The sequence below is a fragment of the Rhinoraja longicauda genome, chromosome 18, assembly GCF_053455715.1.
Source record: "Rhinoraja longicauda isolate Sanriku21f chromosome 18, sRhiLon1.1, whole genome shotgun sequence".
NCBI classification, from domain to species: domain Eukaryota; kingdom Metazoa; phylum Chordata; class Chondrichthyes; order Rajiformes; family Arhynchobatidae; genus Rhinoraja; species Rhinoraja longicauda.
The window spans coordinates 52429-72563 of record NC_135970.1 but is presented as its reverse complement, the minus strand read 5'-3'; the positions used below and the strand labels follow the sequence as shown (position 1 = coordinate 72563).

Below are 20135 nucleotides of genomic sequence, written 5' to 3'. Positions count from 1 at the left end.
GGATGTAACTAGGAAAATTGACAAGGGAGAGTCAGTGGATGTGGTGTACCTCGACTTTCAGAAAGCCTTCGACAAGGTCCCACATAGGAGATTAGTGGGCAAAATTAGGGCACATGGTATTGGGGGTAGGGTACTGACATGGATAGAAAATTGGTTAACAGACAGAAAGCAAAGAGTGGGGATAAATGGGTCCCTTTCGGAATGGCAGGCAGTGACCAGTGGGGTACCGCAAGGTTCGGTGCTGGGACCCCAGCTATTTACGATATACATTAATGACTTAGACGAAGGGATTAAAAGTACCATTAGCAAATTTGCAGATGATACTAAGTTGGGGGGTAGTGTGAATTGTGAGGAAGATGCAATAAGGCTGCAGGGTGACCTGGACAGGTTGTGTGAGTGGGCGGATACATGGCAGATGCAGTTTAATGTAGATAAGTGTGAGGTTATTCACTTTGGAAGTAAGAATAGAAAGGCAGATTATTATCTGAATGGTGTCAAGTTAGGAGGAGGGGGAGTTCAACGAGATCTGGGTGTCCTAGTGCATCAGTCAATGAAAGGAAGCATGCAGGTTCAGCAGGCAGTGAAGAAAGCCAATGGAATGTTGGCCTTCGTAACAAGAGGAGTTGAGTATAGGAGCAAAGAGGTCCTTCTACAGTTGTACCGGGCCCTGGTGAGACCGCACCTGGAGTACTGTGTGCAGTTTTGGTCTCCAAATTTGAGGAAGGATATTCTTGCTATGGAGGGCGTGCAGCGTAGGTTCACTAGATTAATTCCCGGAATGGCGGGACTGTCGTATGTTGAAAGGCTGGAGCGATTGGGCTTGTATACACTGGAATTTAGAAGGATGAGGGGGGATCTTATTGAAACATATAAGATAATTAGGGGATTGGACACATTAGAGGCAGATAACATGTTCCCAATGTTGGGGGAGTCCAGAACAAGGGGCCACAGTTTGAGAATAAGGGGTAGGCCATTTAGAACGGAGATGAGGAAGAACTTTTTCAGTCAGAGGGTGGTGAAGGTGTGGAATTCTCTGCCTCAGAAGGCAGTGGAGGCCAGTTCGTTGGATGCTTTCAAGAGAGAGCTGGATAGAGCTCTTAAGGATAGCGGAGTGAGGGGGTATGGGGAGAAGGCAGGAACGGGGTACCGATTGATAGTGATCAGCCATGATCGCATTGAATGGCGGTGCTGGCTCGAAGGGCTGAATGGCCTACTCCTGCACCTATTGTCTATTGTCTATTGTCTATTGTCTATTGCATCTGCCATGCATCAGCCCACTCACTCAATCTGACCAAGTCACCCTGCAATCTCCTAATATCCTCTTCGCAGTTCACACTGCCACCCAGCTTTGTGTCATCCGCAAACTTGCTAGAGTTAGTTTTAATTCCTTCATCCAAATCATTAATATATATAGTAACTAGTTGCGGCTACAGCACTGAGCCTTTTCCACTGCCCGCTATTCTGAAAAGGGCCCGTTTATTCCTACTCTTTGCTTCCTGTCTGCCAACCAATTTTCTAACCATGTCAACACCCTACCCACAATACCATGTGCTCTAATTTTGCTCACCAACCTACATATAACATATATAACATATAACAACTACAGCATGGAAACAGGCCTGTCCGGCCCTACCAGTCCACGCCGACCATTCTCCCTGACCTAGTCTCATCTACCTGCACTCAGACCATAACCCTCCAATCCCCTCCTTTCCATATACCTATCCAATTTACTCTTAAATAATAAAATCGAGCCAGCCTCCACCACTTCCACCGGAAGCCCATTCCATACAGCCACAACCCTCTGAGTAAAGAAGTTCCCCCTCATGTTACCCCTAAACCTTTGTCCCTCAATTCTGAAGCTATGTCCCCTTGTTGGAATCTTCCCCACTCTCAAAGGGAAAAGCCTACCCACGTCAACTCTGTCCGTCCCTCTCAAAATTTTAAAACCTCTATCAAGTCCCCCCTCAACCTTCTACGCTCCAAAGAATAAAGACCCAACCTGTTCAACCTCTCTCTGTAGCCTAAGTGCTGAAACCCAGGCAACATTCTAGTAAATCTCCTCTGTACCCTCTCCATTTTGTCGACATCCTTCCTATAATTTGGCGACCAGAACTGCACACCATACTCCAGATTTGGCCTCACCAATGCCCTGTACAATTTCAACATTACATCCCAACTTCTATACTCGATGCTCTTGTACCTTATCAAAGGCTTTCTGACAGTCTAGATACACTATATCCACTCGCACTCCTTCATCCATTCATAAATCCATGCTGACTTGGACCAATCTTTTTACCGCTATCCAAATGTGGCGTTATTACCTCTTTAATAATTCACTCCAGCATATTTCCCACCACCGATGTCAGGCTAACTGGTCTGTAATTCCCCGTTTACTCTCGCGCTCCTTTCTTGAAAAGTGGGATAACATTAGCTATCCTCCAATCCACAGGAACTGATCATGAATCTATTGAACATTGGAAAATGATCACCAATGCGTCCACTATTTCTAGAGCCACCTCCTTGAGGACCCTGGGATGCAGACCATCAGGCCCTGGGCATTTATCAACCTTCAGTCCCATCAGTCTACCCAATACTATTTCTTGCCTAATGCAAATTTCTTTCAGTTCCTCTATCCCGCTAGATCCTCTGTCCTCCAGTACATCTGGGAGATTGTTTGTGTCTTCCTTAGTGAAGACAGATCCGAAGTACCTGTTCAACTCTTCTGCCATTTCCTTGTTACCCATAATAATTTCACCCGTGTCTGCCTTCAAGGGACCCACATTTGTCTTTACTAATCTTTTTCTCTTAACATATCTAAAGAAGCTTTTACTGTCCTTCTTTATATTCTTGGCCAACTTAGCATCGTACCTCATCTTTTCAGCCTGTATTGCCCTTTTTGTTATCTTATGTTGTCCTTTAAAAGTTGCCCACTCCTCTGGCTACCCGCTACTCTTTGCTGTGTTATACATCTTTTCTTTTAGTTTTATTCCATCCCTAACTTCCCTTGCCAGCCACGGTTGCCTCTTACTCCCCTGAGAATCTTTCTTCCTCTTTAGAATGAAATGATCCTGCATCTTCTGGATTATGCCCATGAAATTCCCGCCATTGCTGTTCCACCGTCATTCCTGCTAGGATCCCTTTCCAGTCGACCTTGGCCAGCTCCTCTCTCATGCCTTCATAGTCCCCTTTGTTCAACTGCAACACTGATATTCCTGGTTTAACCTTTGCCCTCTCAAATTGCAGATTAAAACTAATCATATTAATCATTAGTCACTACCTCCAAGCGGTTCGTTTGCCTCGAGTTCCTTATTAAATCTGGCTAATTGGACAACACTAAATCCAGAATTGCCTTCTCTCTGGTAGGCTAGAGAACAAGCTGCTCTAAGAATCCATCTCGGAGGCACTACAAATTTCCTTTCTTGGGATCCAGAACCAACCTGATTTTCCCAGTCTGCCTGCATATTGAAATCCCCCATAACTACAGTGGCATTACCTTTGTTACATGACAATTTTAACTCCTGCTGCAACTTACACCTTATATACAGGCTACTGTTTGGGGGTCTGTACATAACTCCCATTAGTGTCTTCTTACCTTTACAACTCCTCAACTCTATCCACAACGACTCTACATCATCAGTCCCTATGTCACCCCTCGCAAGGGACTGAATTCCATCCCTCACCAACAGAGCTACCCCACCTCCTCTGCCCACCTGCCTGTCCTTTCTATAGGATGTATAACCCTGAATATTCAGTTCCCAGTCCCAATCCTTCTGCAGCCACGTCTCTGTAATCCCCACAATGTCATATCTACCAACCTCTAACTGAGCCTCAAGCTCATCCTGTTATACTTTGCGCATTCATATATAGTACTTTTAATCCTTTGCTCATCTCAGCTCCCACATTGATTCCTATTACACTTGGCCATTCTCTCCTACTGCTTTGTGAGTTTTCTATCCCGTTAATTCTCGGGTCTTTCTTAATTTTTCCTATATTCTCTTTCCCTTTAACTCCATCCTTGTCTATCCCATTTGAACCCCCCACCCCCCGGTCCCCCGCCTGTTGAGGTGCAGCCCATCCCTTTTGTACGATTCCCCCTTACCCCAAAACAGATCCCAGTGGTCTAAGAATCTAAATCCCTGCCCCCTACACCAGCTCCTCAGCCACACATTCAGGTCCCGTATCTCCCGGTTCCTGCCCTCACCATTGTGACCATAACAGCATAAGATCAATGCAACATAGAGTCATACAACATGGAAACTAACTCACCCTCGCCGACCATGAAGCCCCATTTACACTAGTCCCACCTGTTTGGCCCATATCTCTCTAAACCTTCCCTATCCATGTACCTGTCCAAATGTTTTTTAAGATTTGTTTTCGTACCTATCTCAATTACCTCTCCCGGCAGCGCATTCCATTTGCCCATCACCCTCTGTGTGAAAAAGGATGCATTTACCCTCTCCATTCTCCTCGTGATCTTATACATTTCTGTAAGATCAACCCTCATCTCCTGCGCTCCAGGGAATAAAGTCCTCACCAGTCCAACCTTTCCCTATAACTCAGGCCCTAAAGTCCTGGCAACATCCTCCCAAATCCTCTCTGCACTCGTCCCACCTTAAAAAAAAAACCCATCTTTCCCATAGCTGGGTGACCAAAATTGAGCACAATATTCCAAATGTAGCCTCATCAATGTCTTGTGCAACTACAACCTAACATGCCAACTAATATGCTCAATACCCCCACTGGTGAAGGCCAATGTAACTAATGCCTTCTTGAGCACCCTAACTATCAATTACAAGTATCTGCTCTCCTAGATCCCTCTGTGTTCGACAACACTTTAGCAAACGTACAAATGTGCCGACTTACTAATTATGCCTGGCATACTCATCCAAATGATTGATATTGATCGCAAACAGCAATGGGCCCAGCACAGATCCCTGAGGCACAGCAGTCGTTACAGGATCCAGTCTGGAAAATAGTCATCCATCATCACCATCTGCTTCCTTCCATGAAGCCAATTTACTATCCAGATGTGTAGGAAGGAACTGCAAATGCTGGTTTAAACCAAAGATAGACAAAATGTTGGAGTAACTCAGCGGGTTGCTCCAGCATTTTGTTTCTATTCAGTAGGCTAGCTCTCCTTGGATCCTACGTGATCTAACCTTCCAGAGCAGCATACCATGAGGAACCTTATCAATGTCAAGCTGAAATCCACATAGACAGCATCAACGGTTCTGCCCTCATCAAACCTTGTGGTTGCTTGTGTGAAGTGTGAATCATCTTCTCCCAGTGACTGCATGGGCTTCCTCCAGGTGCGCAAAATGCTGGAGTAACTCAGCGGGTCAGGCAGCATCTCAGGAAAAAAGGAATGGGCGACGTTTCTGGTCGAGACTTCTTCAGACTGATGTCAGGGGAGGGCGTGGGACAAAGATAGGATGTATTAGAGACATGAAGACTAGTGGGAGAACTGGGAATGGGGAGGGGATAGAGAGGAAAAGCAGTGGGAGAAGTCAATGTTCAAACCGCTGGGGTGTAAACTGCCCAAGCGAAATATGAGGTGCTGTTCCTCCAATTTGCGCTGGGCCTCACTCTGACAATGGAGAAGGCCCAGGACCGAAAGGTCAGATTGGGAATGTGAGGGGGAGTTAAAGTGCTGAGCCACTGGGAGATCAGGTTGGTTAAGGTGGACTGAGTGGAGGTGTTGAGCGAAGACATCGCCGAGCCTGCGCTTGATGCCTCTCGCCGATGTACAGAAGTTGACATCTGGAACAGCGGATACAATAGATGGGGTTGGAGGACATGCAGGTGAACCTCTGGCTCACCTGGAAAGACTGTTTGGGTCCTTGGATGGAGTCGAGGGGGGAGGTAAAGGGACAGGTGTTGCATCTCCTGCGGTTGCAGGGGAAAGTGCCTGGGGAGGGGGTGGTTTGGGTGGGAAGGGACGAGTGGACCAGGGAGTTGTGGAGCAAACGATCTCTGCGGAAAGCAGAAAGGGGTGGAGATGGGCAGATGTGGCCAGTAGTGGGGTCCCGTTGGAGGTGGCGGAAATGTTGGAGGATAATTTGTTGTTCTCCTACTACATCTTATCTTTGTCCTGCCCCCTCCCCTCCCCTGTCTGAAGAAGGGTCTCGACCCGAAATGTCACCCATTCCTTCTCTCCTGAGAGGCTCCAGCATTTTGTGTCTACCTTCGATTTAAACCAGCAGCTGCAGTTTTTTTTCCTGCATCCTTTTCCTCCAGGTGCTCCGGTTTTTGCTCACAACCCAGAGACGTGTGAGTCTGTAGGTTAATTGTCTCTAGAAAATGGTCCCAAATGTGTTGGGAAAGTGGGATAACAGAACTAGTGTGAAAGGGTGATCAATGGTCGGCATGGACTCGGTTGGCCGAAGGGCCTGTTTCCATGCTGTATCTCAAAACTAAACTAATAACATCCCTCAACATGTTCTCCAGTAACTTGTCAACCACAGATGTTTGGCTCACTGGCCTGTAGTTCCCAGGGTTTTCCATGCAGCCCTTCTTCAATAAAGGCACTGCATTAGCCACCCACCAGTTTTCCAGCAGCTCACCCATATCTAATGATGATTGATGATTGATGTGCTTCTACAGTTGTACAGGGCCCTAGTGAGACCGCACCTGGAGTACTGTGCGCAGTTTTGGTCTCCAAATTTGAGGAAGGATATTCTTGCTATTGAGGGCGTGCAGCGTAGGTTCACTAGGTTAATTCCCGGAATGGTGGGACTGTCGTATGTTGAAAGACTGGAGCGGCTAGGCTTGTATATGCTGGAATTTAGAAGGATGAGAGGGGACCTTATTGAAACATATAAGATTATTAAGGGATTGGACACATTAGAGGCAGGAAACATGTTCCCAATGTTGGGGGAGGCCAGAACCAGAACCAGTTTAAGAATAAGGGGTAGGCCATTTAGAATGGAGATGAGGAAAAACTTTTTCAGTCAGAGAGTTGCAAATCTGTGGAATTCTCTGCCTCAGAAGGGAATGGAGGTCAATTCTCTGGATGCTTTCAAGAGAGAGCTAGATAGAGCTAGATCGAGTCAGGGGGTATGGGGAGAAGGCAGGAACGGGGTACTGATTGTGAATGATCAGCCATGATCACATTGAATGGTGGTGCTGGCTCGAAGGGCTGAATGGTCTACTCCTGCACCTATTGTCTATTGTCTGTTGCCTATTGATATATCAGTCAGGGTGCCTGCAATTTCTTCTATACCTTCACACAGAGATGAGTGTTTTGGTTTCTGAGAGAGCCTATTCTCTCCTGAGTTACTAACATAGCACAAAAAGTAAGGAAATTTGAGTTTGGTAGATTATTTCTTTGTTGTAACAATGCTTCTTGGCAATAAATCTTATACCGTTGGAAAGCCTGTTTATTTCCCTTTTAAATGGTGCCATATTTGTAAGGAACATGCATTTGTGGGATGAGCAGCAGAGCTGAGTATATGGGTTGCGCCCATGAAAAAATTGCCAAATCTCTGCCAATGCCAAACAGCTTATTCTGCTGTTGCTATTGACTCTTGTTTTGAGCTTCTGGTACCCCCAGGTGCTGACAATCAGGTGCCTGATTGGCAGCATCTGTGAGCATGGGCCCTGCTACAGTGGTCAGTAGGTGTCTGCTGCAAGAATCGGCATGCCACGTTTGACTGATCTGGATAGGGCCCGTGCGATAGGGCAACTTCAAGCTGGTGTTCTGCAAAACCAAGTTGCGGCATTATTTGGAGTGAGCCCTAGTACCATCTCCAAAGTGAAGGCCAAGTTCCATATAATGGGGGATGTCAGAGACAGGCCGCGAAGTGGGCGTCCCAAGAAGACGACACCCGAAGAAGACCGTTTCCTCACCCTGTCAGCACTTAGGAACCGTAGGCTGTCTTCTACAGATTTGCAGTCAAGGTTTGCAGGACGATATGGCCGACGGCTCTCTGCCCAGACAATTCGGAACAGACTGCACGCAGCCGATCTCCGGTCTCATACGGCTGCCAGGAGGCCTGCCATGACTGCCCTTCACCGTCAGGCCCGTTTGCGCTGGTGTCGGCAACACGTGCACTGGAACCTGAACATGTGGAGGAACGTTATGTTCAGCGATGAGTCCAGATTCTGCCTACGGCAGTTGGATCGTAGGGTCAAAGTGTGGAGAAGACGCGGAGAACGCTATGCTGATTGCTGCACCGATTGAGTAACATCTTTTGGTGGAGGCAGTGTGATGGTGTGGGGCGGCATCTCCCTCACTGGAAAAATGAGGCTTGTCATCATTGGAGGCAATCTCAATGCAGAGAGATATCGAGATGAGATTCTGCAACCAGTGGCAATCCCATATCTCCACAGTCTGGGACCGAACTCTATCCTCCAAGATGACAATGCTCGCTCCCACAGTGCAGGGTTTCTCAGAGACTACCTCCAGAATTTGGGAGTGGAGAGGATGGAATGGCCTGCCAACAGTCCTGACCTCAACCCCATTGAACACTTGTGGGATCAGCTTGGGCGTGCTGTTCGTGCCAGAGTGACCAACACAACCACGTTGGCTGACTTGCGACAAATGTTGTTTGAAGAATGGGATGCCATCCCACAACAGTGTGTGACCAGGCTGGTGACCAGCATGAGGAGGAGGTGCCAGGCTGTTGTGGCTGTGTATGGTTCTTCCACACGCTACTGAGGCTCCTGTTTATTAAATGAATAAATTGTTAAATTGCCAATATGTCTTGTTTCTTCAGACTTCAATCATCCAATCCACCAAACAACACCGAACAAGAGTCAATGGCAGAATAAGCTGTTTGGCATTGGCAGAGAAGATTTGGCAGATTTTTCATGGGCGCAACCCACATACTCAGCTCTGCTGCTCATCCCACAAATGCATGTTCCTTACAAATGTGGCACCATTTAAATGGGAAATAAACAGGCTTTCCAACGGTATAAGATTTATTGCCAAGAAGCATTGTTACAACAAAGAAATAATCTACCAAACACAAATGTCCCTACTTTTTGTGCTATGTTTTTATATTTCCCTTAATGTACATAAAATCTCTTTGGATTTCCTTTAATATCTGCCAGACCCCTCTCCTGCCCCCTTTTTGCTTCTTAAGTATGCTCCTCAGTTCTTGAAACTCCTTCAGAGATTCATTTGATTCCAGCTGCCTCTATCTGTCCCATACCTCTTCATTTCCTGACCAGCCCTTCCATTTGTGTCCTTCACTCTAAAAAAGGAATATGCATGCCCCAAATTCTTGTCACCACACTTTTAAAAGCATCCTACTTTCTGGATGTTCAATTGAACAAATTCCTGTTTAATACCAGAGAGTCTGAAGAAGGGTCCGACACAAGACATCGTCCATCCTTTTTCATTGGATCCAAACAAATTTGCCACTTGTCCTTCCCAATTTCCTAAGATCAAGCTCTGCGCTCTCCATGTAGCTCTGCGCTCTCCATGTAGCTCTGCGCTCTCCATGTAGCTCTGCGCTCTCCATGTAGCTCTGCGCTCTCCATGTAGCTCTGCGCTCTCCATGTAGCTCTGCGCTCTCCATGTAGCTCTGCGCTCTCCATGTAGCTCTGCGCTCTCCATGTAGCTCTGCGCTCTCCATGTAGCTCTGCGCTCTCCATGTAGCTCTGCGCTCTCCATGTAGGGCCTTCTACATATTTCCTGAGGAAACTTTCCTGCATAGATTTGACAAATTCATGACAATGCCAGTGTGTTAAAATCCCAAAGTAAGACAACCTTATTAGTCTTACAGCTGCCTGCGATCTCTTGGCACATTTGCTCTTCTAATTCCCGTTGACTATCTGGGGGCCTGCAGTACACTCCCAACAAGATTATCATGCTTTTTTAAAAATATCTCATGATGTTCCAACTGTTCAGCTACTGTACTGTAATCTTGTAGGTTATGGCACTTCGAGTTCCATGGTTTAGTACCATTTGAAATTCCCACAATACTTCCCTTTATTTATTTTACTAATATATTCCTCGAGCAAAATACAAACTGCTGGAGAAACACAATGAGTCAAGTGGCAATGCAATGGACAATTCTGGGTCAGGCCAATTCAGCAGTACCTTCTAAAGTTTCTCCAGCAGTTTATGTTTTGCCCCTGCATCTGCAGTCTCTGGCGTCTCCACTACATTCCCTTTATGTCTGAAGAAGGGTCTCGACCCGAAACGTCACCCATTCCTTCGCTCCCGAGATGCTGCCTGACCTGCTGAGTTACTCCAGAATTTTGTGAATACATTCCCTTTATTGTTCACTCAGTATGCAAAACATGTCATTTCTTTATGCTTCTGTGCTCTACATTATTTCCTGGACCTCAATTGCACTGTAATTAATGCATGTACACTTTTCCTGAACTTAGAGCTGAAATGGATGGGATTAAGGTGCCTTATGTGCATTTACAGCGCATGGAGCTGAGTGCACCATCTACGGATCAGATCCCCAATTTCAAAGTGCAGTCAACTGTTGATGAAGATGAAAGCAAACACCTTTTCTCAAAGGACTGTCAAACCTCGTGTACTGCAACAAGGGTAAGCAAAAAGATACTTGGAGAAAAAAAGTGGAGTCACCAGTGAGTAAAATACCTGTTAAATTTGCCAAGTCAGCATATGTTTGGGCTGTAGTCGCAGAGGACATGAGTTTTGGATTTTAATCAATATTAACGACCCCATTCTCCATGTTCATTGAGTTTTCTTTTTCTCCTCCTCTGACAAGATTAAGAGTCAATAAGTTCTTGAATCCATATGTGGACAGTCCAACCCGAGAAGGGAACACACTGGAACTAGTGTTGGAAAATAAGTCTGCACAGATGATTGGTGTTACAGTGGAAAAGCATTTTAGTGAAAGGGATCACGGCCATAAGTTTTAAGATTGTGTGAATAGGGAGAATGCTGAACCTTGTGGGAAAGTACTAAATTGGAGTAAGGCAAGTTACAACATCAGCAAGAACTTGGGAGGTACACTTGACAAAGTTGTGATTGGGTTGGTCCACATCTGATATGTGGGAGTTTAAAGGCAAGTTTGGTTTAGTTTAGTGATGCAGCATTCGGCCCACTGCGTCCACACCAACCATCAATCACTCATTCGCACTAACTAGTTCTATGTAATCACACTCTTGCAGTACACCTTACACACTAGGGGCAATTACAGAGGCTGATTAACCTACGGAGCAGCACAGTGGCACAGCGATAGAAATGCTGCATTACAGTGCTTGCAGCGCCAGTGACCCGGGTTCGATCCTGACTACTGGTGCTGTCTGTGCAGAGTTTGTACATTCCTCCCGTGACCGCTTGGGTTTTCTCCGAGACCGGTTTCTTCCCACGTTCCAAAGACGTGCAGATTTGTAGGTTAATTGGCTTGGTGTTAGTGTAAGTTGTCCCTAGTGTGTGTAGAATAGTGTTAATGTGTGGGGATTGCTGGTCGGTGTGGACTTGGTGGGCCAATGGGTCTGTTTCCACACGACATCACTAAACTAAACTACAAACCCCGCACATCTTTGGGATATGGGAGGAAACTGGTGCACCCGGAGAAAACGCACACAGTCACAGGGACAACTGTACTAACTCTGGACACACAGTACCCCAGGGTCAGGATGGAACATGGGTCTCTGGCGCTGTGAGGCAGCGGCTCTTCAGTTGCCCAGGGTCAGGATGGAACATGGGCTTCTGGCGCTGTGCGTAGGTCAGGATGGAACATGGGCCTCTGGCGCTGTGCGTAGGTCAGGATGGAACATGGGCCTCTGGCGCTGTGAGGCAGCGGCTCTTCAGTTGCCCAGGGTCAGGATGGAACATGGGCCTCTGGCGCTGTGAGGCAGCGGCTCTTCCAGTTGCGCAGCTGGCTTAGTGCCACTTGTTCGAAGTTCAGGAATGGCAAGTTCCAATAAGGATAATAAGGATGGCAAATTAAGGGAAAGGATGACCAAAGAGGTTGTAAATTTGGTCCAAAAAAAAGGAAGCGCATGTAAGATTTAAGTGGATACAATCAGACAGGGCCTTTCAGGAATAGAAAGGAGAAAAGAACTCTAGCGGCCAATGAAAATGGCCAAACGGGGCCACAAAATGGCTTTGGTGTATCAGATTAAAGAAGATTCCAAAGCTTTTTATACCTACATTAAAATAAGAGGGAAACCAGGGAGAAGGTAGGTTTACTCAAGGATAAAGGAGGAAATTTGGAGTCTGTTGATGTAGGTAAAGTAGTAAACGAGTACTTTGCATCAGTTTTCTCCAAGGACAAGGACATGAAGGCCAGTGATTTTAATGTGGTGAATTTACAAGGATATTGCCAGGACTTGACAGGCTGAGCTATAGGGATGGGCAGGATTACCACTTTGTTCTCTGGAGTGCAGGAGGCAGAGGGGTGATCGTACAGAGCTACATAAAATCAGAGGGGAATAGAGAACAGGCCCTGTGTGGAAAAACGCCTTTCAGCCCAGCAAGTCCACGCCAACCAATGAACACCGTACACTAGTTCTATCCTGCACACTAGGGACAATTTACAGAACCAATTAACCTACAAACCAGCATGTCTTTGGAATGTGGGAGGAAATTGGAGCACCCAGAGAAAGCTTACGCATTCACAGTGAGAACATACACGCTCCATACAGACAGAAACCTTAGTCAGGATTGAACCTGGGTCTCTGACGCTGTAAGGCAGTAACTGAGAATGTGCCACAATGCTGCCTAGATATGGTGATAGGGTGAATGCACAGAGTATTTTATGCAGGGTTAGGGGATTAAAAACAAGAGGACATGTGTTTAAGGTGAAAGGGACAAGGTTGAATACAAACCTGAGAGGCATCATTTATATTCAGTGTGTGGTGGAACATGGAACAAGCTGCCAGAAGAGGTAGTTGAGGCAGATATAGCATTTAAAGGGCACCTGGACAGGTACATGGATTGGAAAGGTTTAGAGGGGTATGGGCCAAACATTGGCAAATGGACAAGCTTAGATGAGGCATTTTGATCAGCATGGTAGTATTTAACTAAAGGGCCTTTTTCTGTGCTGTATGACTATGACTAATGCAAGGGTAGTTTGAGATTAAAGAGGAGGAAGTGTTGGGGCTCTTGAAGAGCATTAAGGAGATAAATCTACAGACCTGATGGATCTATCCCATGTAATGAAAGAACAAGAGAGGAGATTGAGGGAGCCTTGATGAAGATCTCTAGCCACAGGTCATGTCCTGGAGGATTGTAGCTCATGTTGTTTCTTTGTTTAAGAAGGTAAGTACTGAGAATCTAGGAATTATAGACCAGTGAGCCGCATATCAGTGGTAGGGAATGTATTGGAGAGGAGTCTTCAGGATAGGATTTATTCCCATTTGGAACTGAATGTGTGAATCGGGCAGTACGCATGGCTTTGCACACGGCAGGTCATGTCGAAATAAGTTGATCATGATTTTTGATGAGGTGACGAACGTGATCGATGAGGATGGGTGGTGGATGTTGTCTGCATGGATTTTAGTAAGTTTTAGTACAGTTTTATAAAGTGCCCCATGGTAGGCTGATCCAAAGATGTGCAGGATTAACAGTGACACAGTTGTGTGGGTTGGGAACTGACTTACTGATTTTAAAAAACGGAGGGTTGTGGTGGAAGGACAGTTTGCAGGTTGGAAATCTGTGACCAATGAAGTTCCGCAGAGATCTCTGGTGGTATCTCTGCTGTTTGTGAAATGTATAGATGACCTGATGTGAATGTAGATGGGTTGATGAGTAAGTTTGGAAATGACACAAAGATTGCTGAGGTCAAGGACTATGAGAAAGACAATCAAAGGGTATAGCCATATAGAGATCAGCTACAGGAAATGGGCGGAGAAATTGCAGATGGAGTTTAATCTGAGCAAGTGTGAGATGTTGCACTCTGGGAGGTGGAATGTAGGGGGAGCATATGACTGTATGATAGCTTCGAGGTGAGAGTGGTAAGGTTTAATGGAGATGTGCGGTGCGAGGTTTTGATACAGGCGGTGATGAGTGCCTGGAATGTGCTGCCAGGGTCGGTGGTTGAGGCAAATATAGTGGTGGTTTTTAAGAGACTTTTGGATAGGCATATGGATATACAAGGAATGGTGGGTTATGGATTGTGAAGGCAGATAAGAGTTGGTCTTATTATCATTTTCGGCACAGACATGATGGGCCAAAGGATCTGTTCCTGTGCTGTAGTGTTCTATATATAGGTAGGAACTGCAGGTGCTGGTTTAAATCGAAGATAGATACAAAGTGCTGGAGTAACTCAGCGGGACAGGCAGCATCTCTGGAGAGAAGGATTGGGTGACATTTCGGGTCGATACTCAAAACGTCACCCATTCCTTCTCTCCAGAGATGCTGCCTGTCCCACTAAGTTACTCCAGCATTTTATGTCTGTACTGCTCTATGTTTGCTTCAGCCTTTAGAAGGGTCCTGGCCCCAAACATCACCTATCCATGTTCTCCAGAGATGCTGTCTGACCCACTGAGTTACTCCAGCACTTTGTGTCTTTTTTCTGATTTACCGAACTCATTTTATAGTAAATACAAATATTGTTGTTTGGATTGCCTGTTATATTTTATTTTAATTTGGAAATTACCCACTGCTTTTGAATCTAGATATCCTTAATGTATGGTAAATACTAATTATAATGCTTTTTGTTAAAGGACATTGCTCTGGACAGCACACTCACACCACCAAACTCAAACCCTCCCCCTCCTCAACAATGTGAGCTTGGTGATGCGCCAGTGGCTTCCGACCTGCCCCCTGATGTTGCAGCATTCCCATCCCCTTTGGATGAGAAATCATCGGAAGAGAATTCTCAGACAGCCTCAAATGCTGCAGATGCTACTGACGGCAATGAGGATTACTGCGCAGTCTGTTTAAATGGCGGGGAGCTATTGTGCTGTGATCGATGTCCAAAGGTGTTCCATCTTGGATGTCATGTGCCTTCTCTTCTCAGCTTCCCAGTGTAAGTCCACTTAGTTATCTGTGGTATTTTGAGTCTGTTAGTTAATGATGCATCTTCTGATTAGGTTGAGATTTGTTCCCAAATGCTTTGGGTAGAGTTCAATAGATATAAAAACATATTTGAAGAATTCAAATATGCCTTTATTTAAATACATAGCATCTTGAAAGCCACACTGTAGTGATATAGAAACAGTAACAGTTAATGAAGGTATCACAAAATGCTGGAGTAACAGCAGGTCAGGCAGCATCTAGGGGAGAGGGAATGGGTGACGTTTTTCGGGTCGAGACCCTTCTTCAGACTGATGTCAGGGGGCAGGACAAAGAAAGGATATAGGTGGAGACCGGAAGATAGTGGGAGATCTGGGAAGGGGGAGGGGAAGAGAGGGACAGAGGAACTATCTAAAGTTGGAGAAGTCAATGTTCATACCGCTGGGCTGCAAGCTGCCCAGGCGAAATATGAGGTGCTGTTCCTCCAATTTCCGGTGGGCCTCACTATGGCACTGGAGGAGGCCCTGACAGAAAGGTCAGACTGAGAGGGGGAGTTGAAGTTCTCAGCCACCGGGAGATCAGTTTGGTTAAGGCGGACTGAGCGAAGGTGTTGAGCGAAACGTTGAAAAGCCTGCATTTGGTCTCGCCGATGTAGAGAAGTTGACATACAGTAGATGAGGTTGGAGGAGGTGCAGGTTAAGGTGGAAAGACAGTTTGGGTCCTTGGATGGAGTTGAGGGGGGAGGTAAAGGGACAGGTGTTGCATCTCCTGCAGTTGTAGGGGAAAGTGCCCGGGGTTGGGGTGGTTTGGGTAGGAAGGGAGTTACGGAGGGAACGGTCTCTGCGGAACACAGAAAGGGGAGGAGATGGGAAGATGTGGCCAGGAGTGGAGTCCCGTTGGAGGTGACGGAAATGTTGGAGGATGTTTTGTTGGATACGCTGGCTGATGAGGTGGAAGGTGAGGACAAGGGGGATTCTGTCCTTGTTACGAATGGGGGGAGGGGGAACAAGAGTGGAGCTGCGGGATATAGAAGAGGCCCTAGTGAGAGCTCTATCTAGCTCTCTCTTGAATGCATTCAGAGAATTGGCCTCCACTGCCTTCTGAGGCAGAGAAATCCACAGATTCTTAAACTGTGGCCCCTTGTTCTGGACTCCCCCAACATTGCAGGCTTTTCAACATTTCGCTCAACAGGGGAAGAGGGGAAGCCCCATTTCCTGAAGAATGAGGACATCTCTGATGCCCTAATATGAAACACCCTAGTGTGAAACTTAATGAGATGTTTTAGTTTTGTAATAAATATACTTAAAATACTGCAGTTGTACAGGGCCCTAGTGAGACCTCACCTGGAGTACTGTGTGCAGTGTTTTGGTCTCCAAATTTGAGGAAGGATATTCTTGCTATTGAGGGCGTGCAGCGTAGGTTTACTAGGTTAATTCCTGGAATGGTGGGACTGTCATATGTTGATAGACTGGAGCGACTAGACTTGTATACACTGGAATTTAGAAGGATGAGAGGAGATCTTATCGAAACGTATAAGATTATTAAGGGGTTGGACACGTTAGAGGCAGGAAACATGTTCCCAATGTTGGGGGAGTCCAGAACAAGGGCCCACAGTTTAAGAATAAGGGGTAGGCCATTTAGAACTGAGATGAGGAAAAACTTTTTCAGTCAGAGAGTTGTGAATCTGTGGAATTCTCTGCCTCAGAAGGCAGTGGAGGCCAATTCTCTGAATGCATTCAAGAGAGAGCTAGATAGAGCTCTTAAGGACAGCAGAGTCAGGGGGTATGGGGAGAAGGCAGGAATGGGGTACTGATTGAGAATGATCAGCCATGATCACATTGAATGGCGGTGCTGGCTCGAAGGGCCGAATGGCCTCCTCCTGCATCTATTGTCTATTGTCTATTATCTATACCTCGGGTTTAGTATTAGAATCATTGCTTTCTTCTCTTCTTCAATGATCTGGACATTGGTTTAATGCCCAATGTTTGTAAACCTATTTCTTCAATGTGTTTAACTACAAAGAGCACTGTTGCGATATCAAAAGATACAGATTAGTTAGTGAATTTGGGAGAATCCAGAGTCATGGAATGGTGACAGCATTGAATGGTTACAGCATTGAATGGATACAGCATTGAATGGATACAGCATTGAATGGATACAGCATTGAATGGTTACAGCATTGAATGGATACAGCACTGAATGGATACAGCATTGAATGGTTACAGCACTGAATGGATACAGCATTGAATGGATACAGCATTGAATGGATACAGCACTGAATAGTTACAGCACTGAATTGTTACAGCACTGAATGGTGACACTGAATGGATACAGCACTGAATGGTGACACTGAATGGATACAGCACTGAATGGATACAGCACTGAATGGATACAGCACTGAATGGTGACACTGAATGGTGACACTGAATGGAGTCTGCACTGAATGGATACAGCAATGAATGGATACAGCACTGAATGGTGACACTGAATGGTGACACTGAATGGATACAGCAATGAATGGATACAGCAATGAATGGAGACAGCGCTGAATGGTGAGACTGAATGGATACAGCACTGAATGGATACAGCACTGAATCATGATACTGAATGGATACAGCACTGAATGGTGACACTACATGGATGCAGCATTGAATGGATACTGCACTGATTTGTGACACTGAATGGTGACAGCACTGGATGGTGACACTGCTTGGATACAGCACTGAATGGCAACATTGAATGGATACAGCACTGAATGGTGACACTGAATGGATGCAGCACTGAATGGTTACAGCACTGAATGGTTACAGCACTGAAGGGGGCCATTGGGCCCATTGTCTCCATGCTAGTTCTTTCACTGTGTAACTCACTAGATCCACTTCCTCGTCCCTTCTCCGTAGACTTGTGAATTTCTCCTGATCATATGTTTATCCGTCTCAGCTCTGAAAGGCAGGGGATCTGCCTGCACCACAATTACATTCTCAATTCCAAACACACACTGTATAAAGCAAACGGAATGTACTATGTACTATGTACTGTCGTATGTTGAAAGGCTGGAGCGATTGGGCTTGTATACACTGGAATTTAGAAGGATGAGGGGGGATCTTATTGAAACATATAAGATAATTAGGGGATTGGACACATTAGAGGCAGATAACATGTTCCCAATGTTGGGGGAGTCCAGAACAAGGGGCCACAGTTTGAGAATAAGGGGTAGGCCATTTAGAACGGAGATGAGGAAGAACTTTTTCAGTCAGAGGGTGGTGAAGGTGTGGAATTCTCTGCCTCAGAAGGCAGTGGAGGCCAGTTCGTTGGATGCTTTCAAGAGAGAGCTGGATAGAGCTCTTAAGGATAGCGGAGTAAGGGGGTATGGGGAGAAGGCAGGAACGGGGTACTGATTGAGAGTGATCAGCCATGATCGCATTGAATGGCGGTGCTGGCTCGAAGGGCTGAATGGCCTACTCCTGCACCTATTGTCTATTGTCTATTGTCTATTGTACTCTTAACTGGTAATTCTGTAATCTTTATTTTACGTATGCAACCATTACTCCTCAACCCTCCACAAATATCCCTTGCCATTTTATATACAAACCAGATATCCTCTTAACTTCCTCTGCAGAAGAAAGACATAAGATGAAATGTAATGCAAAACCACATAATAGAAAGGATTCCAGAGGAAGGAGCAATTGTGGAAATTGAAACTAAATGATGCACAAGAATCTTGATTTTCCATTGGAGCAGAAGGATTGTTATAATATTTATAAGTGTTCAAAATTACAATCAGACACTGAGCACATTATCAGAGAATATAAATTTAACATTGTAGAAAGTAAAAGCAAAAAAACCCGTACTAATACAAATTTGCGTCTGACGAATCTGAGCTGTATCCATACAGTGTCACCATTCAGTACTGTTTATTTTGGAGGGCAGAGCCACAGACATTGTCCATATGGATTTCACAAAGGAATTTGATAAGGCTCTGCATGGTAGGCTGCTCTGGACGATGGATCAATTGGGATCTAAGGAGAGCTAGCCAAATGGATTAAAAAATGGGCTTTCTGGAAGGAAGCAGCAGATGATGGCACAATGTTGTTTTTTTGGACTGTTGGCCTGTGACTAGTGTGCCACAAGGATCGATCTTCAGCAAATTGCTGTTTGTGCCTTATATCAATGATTTGGATGACAATGTACAAGGTTTGTACTTTGTAGATGACACTAAAGCAGCTGGTATTGTGGATAGTGAACATGGTCATCAAAAATTACAGGAGGCAAGGGGGCTGAGGAATCGTTAATAGAATTTAATGCAGCCCAGTGTGAGATGTTGCATTTTGTGAAGTCAAACCAGGGCAGGACCTTCACAGTGAATGGCTGGATAGTGCTTTAGATCAGTGAGATCTAGCAGGGCAGTTACATAGTTCTTTGAAAATGCCATCTCAGGTAGATAAGATTAGTAAATTTGCAGATGATACAAAAGTGGGTGGTTTTGAAGATAGTGAAGATGGTTGTGAAAAATTGCAGCAGGATCTTGATCGATTGTCCAGGTGGGCTGAGGAATGGTTGATGGAATTCAATGCAGAGAAATGTGAGTTATTCCATTTTGGGAGGTCTAACATGGGCAAGACCTACACTGAGAATGATTGGGCTCTGGGTAGTGTTTTAGAGCAGAGGGATCTAGGATGCAGGTGCAAGGTTCCCAGAAAGTGGCATCTCGGGTAGATAATGTGGTCAAGAAGGCTTTTGGGGCATATTGGCCTTCATCTATCAGAGAATTGCATAAAGATGTTGGGAGGTCATGTTACAGTTGTATAGGATATTGGTGAGGCCACGTTTAGAGTATTGTGTTCAGTTCTGTGCACCATGTTATAGGAAAGTGACTGAGGAGGAGGTGGTTTGGGTAGGAAGGAACGAATGGACCACGGAGTTATGGGAGGGAAGGGTCTCTGCGGAAAGCAGAAAGGGGAGGAGATGGGAAGATGTGGCCAGTAGTGGGGTCCCATTGGAGGTGATGGAAATGTTGGAGGATGATATGTTGGATACGCTGGCTGATGGGGTGGAAGGTGAGGACAAGGGGAATTCTGTCCTTGTTACGAATGGGGGGAGGGGGAGCAAGAGCGGAGCTGTGGGATATAGAGAAGGCCTTAGTGAGAGCCTCATCTATAATGGAAGAGGGGAAGCCCCATTTCCTAAAGAATGAGGAATCGTTAATAGAATTTAATGCAGCCCTCTCCTCCACAGCTGC

The 20135-nt window shown here is 45.7% G+C and overlaps 1 protein-coding gene across 3 annotated transcripts in view; it reads left to right on the top strand.

The window, feature by feature from the left end:
* LOC144602188 (tripartite motif-containing protein 66-like) overlaps positions 1 to 20135 on the top strand; it is a 255557-nt gene that overhangs the window by 222137 nt on the left and 13285 nt on the right. For all 3 annotated transcript variants that reach the window (XM_078414925.1, XM_078414926.1, XM_078414924.1), the window contains 2 exons: positions 10342 to 10510; positions 14605 to 14909. In XM_078414925.1, the coding sequence (XP_078271051.1) occupies positions 10342 to 10510; positions 14605 to 14909 (474 nt within the window). The remainder of the gene's footprint in view (positions 1 to 10341; positions 10511 to 14604; positions 14910 to 20135) is intronic.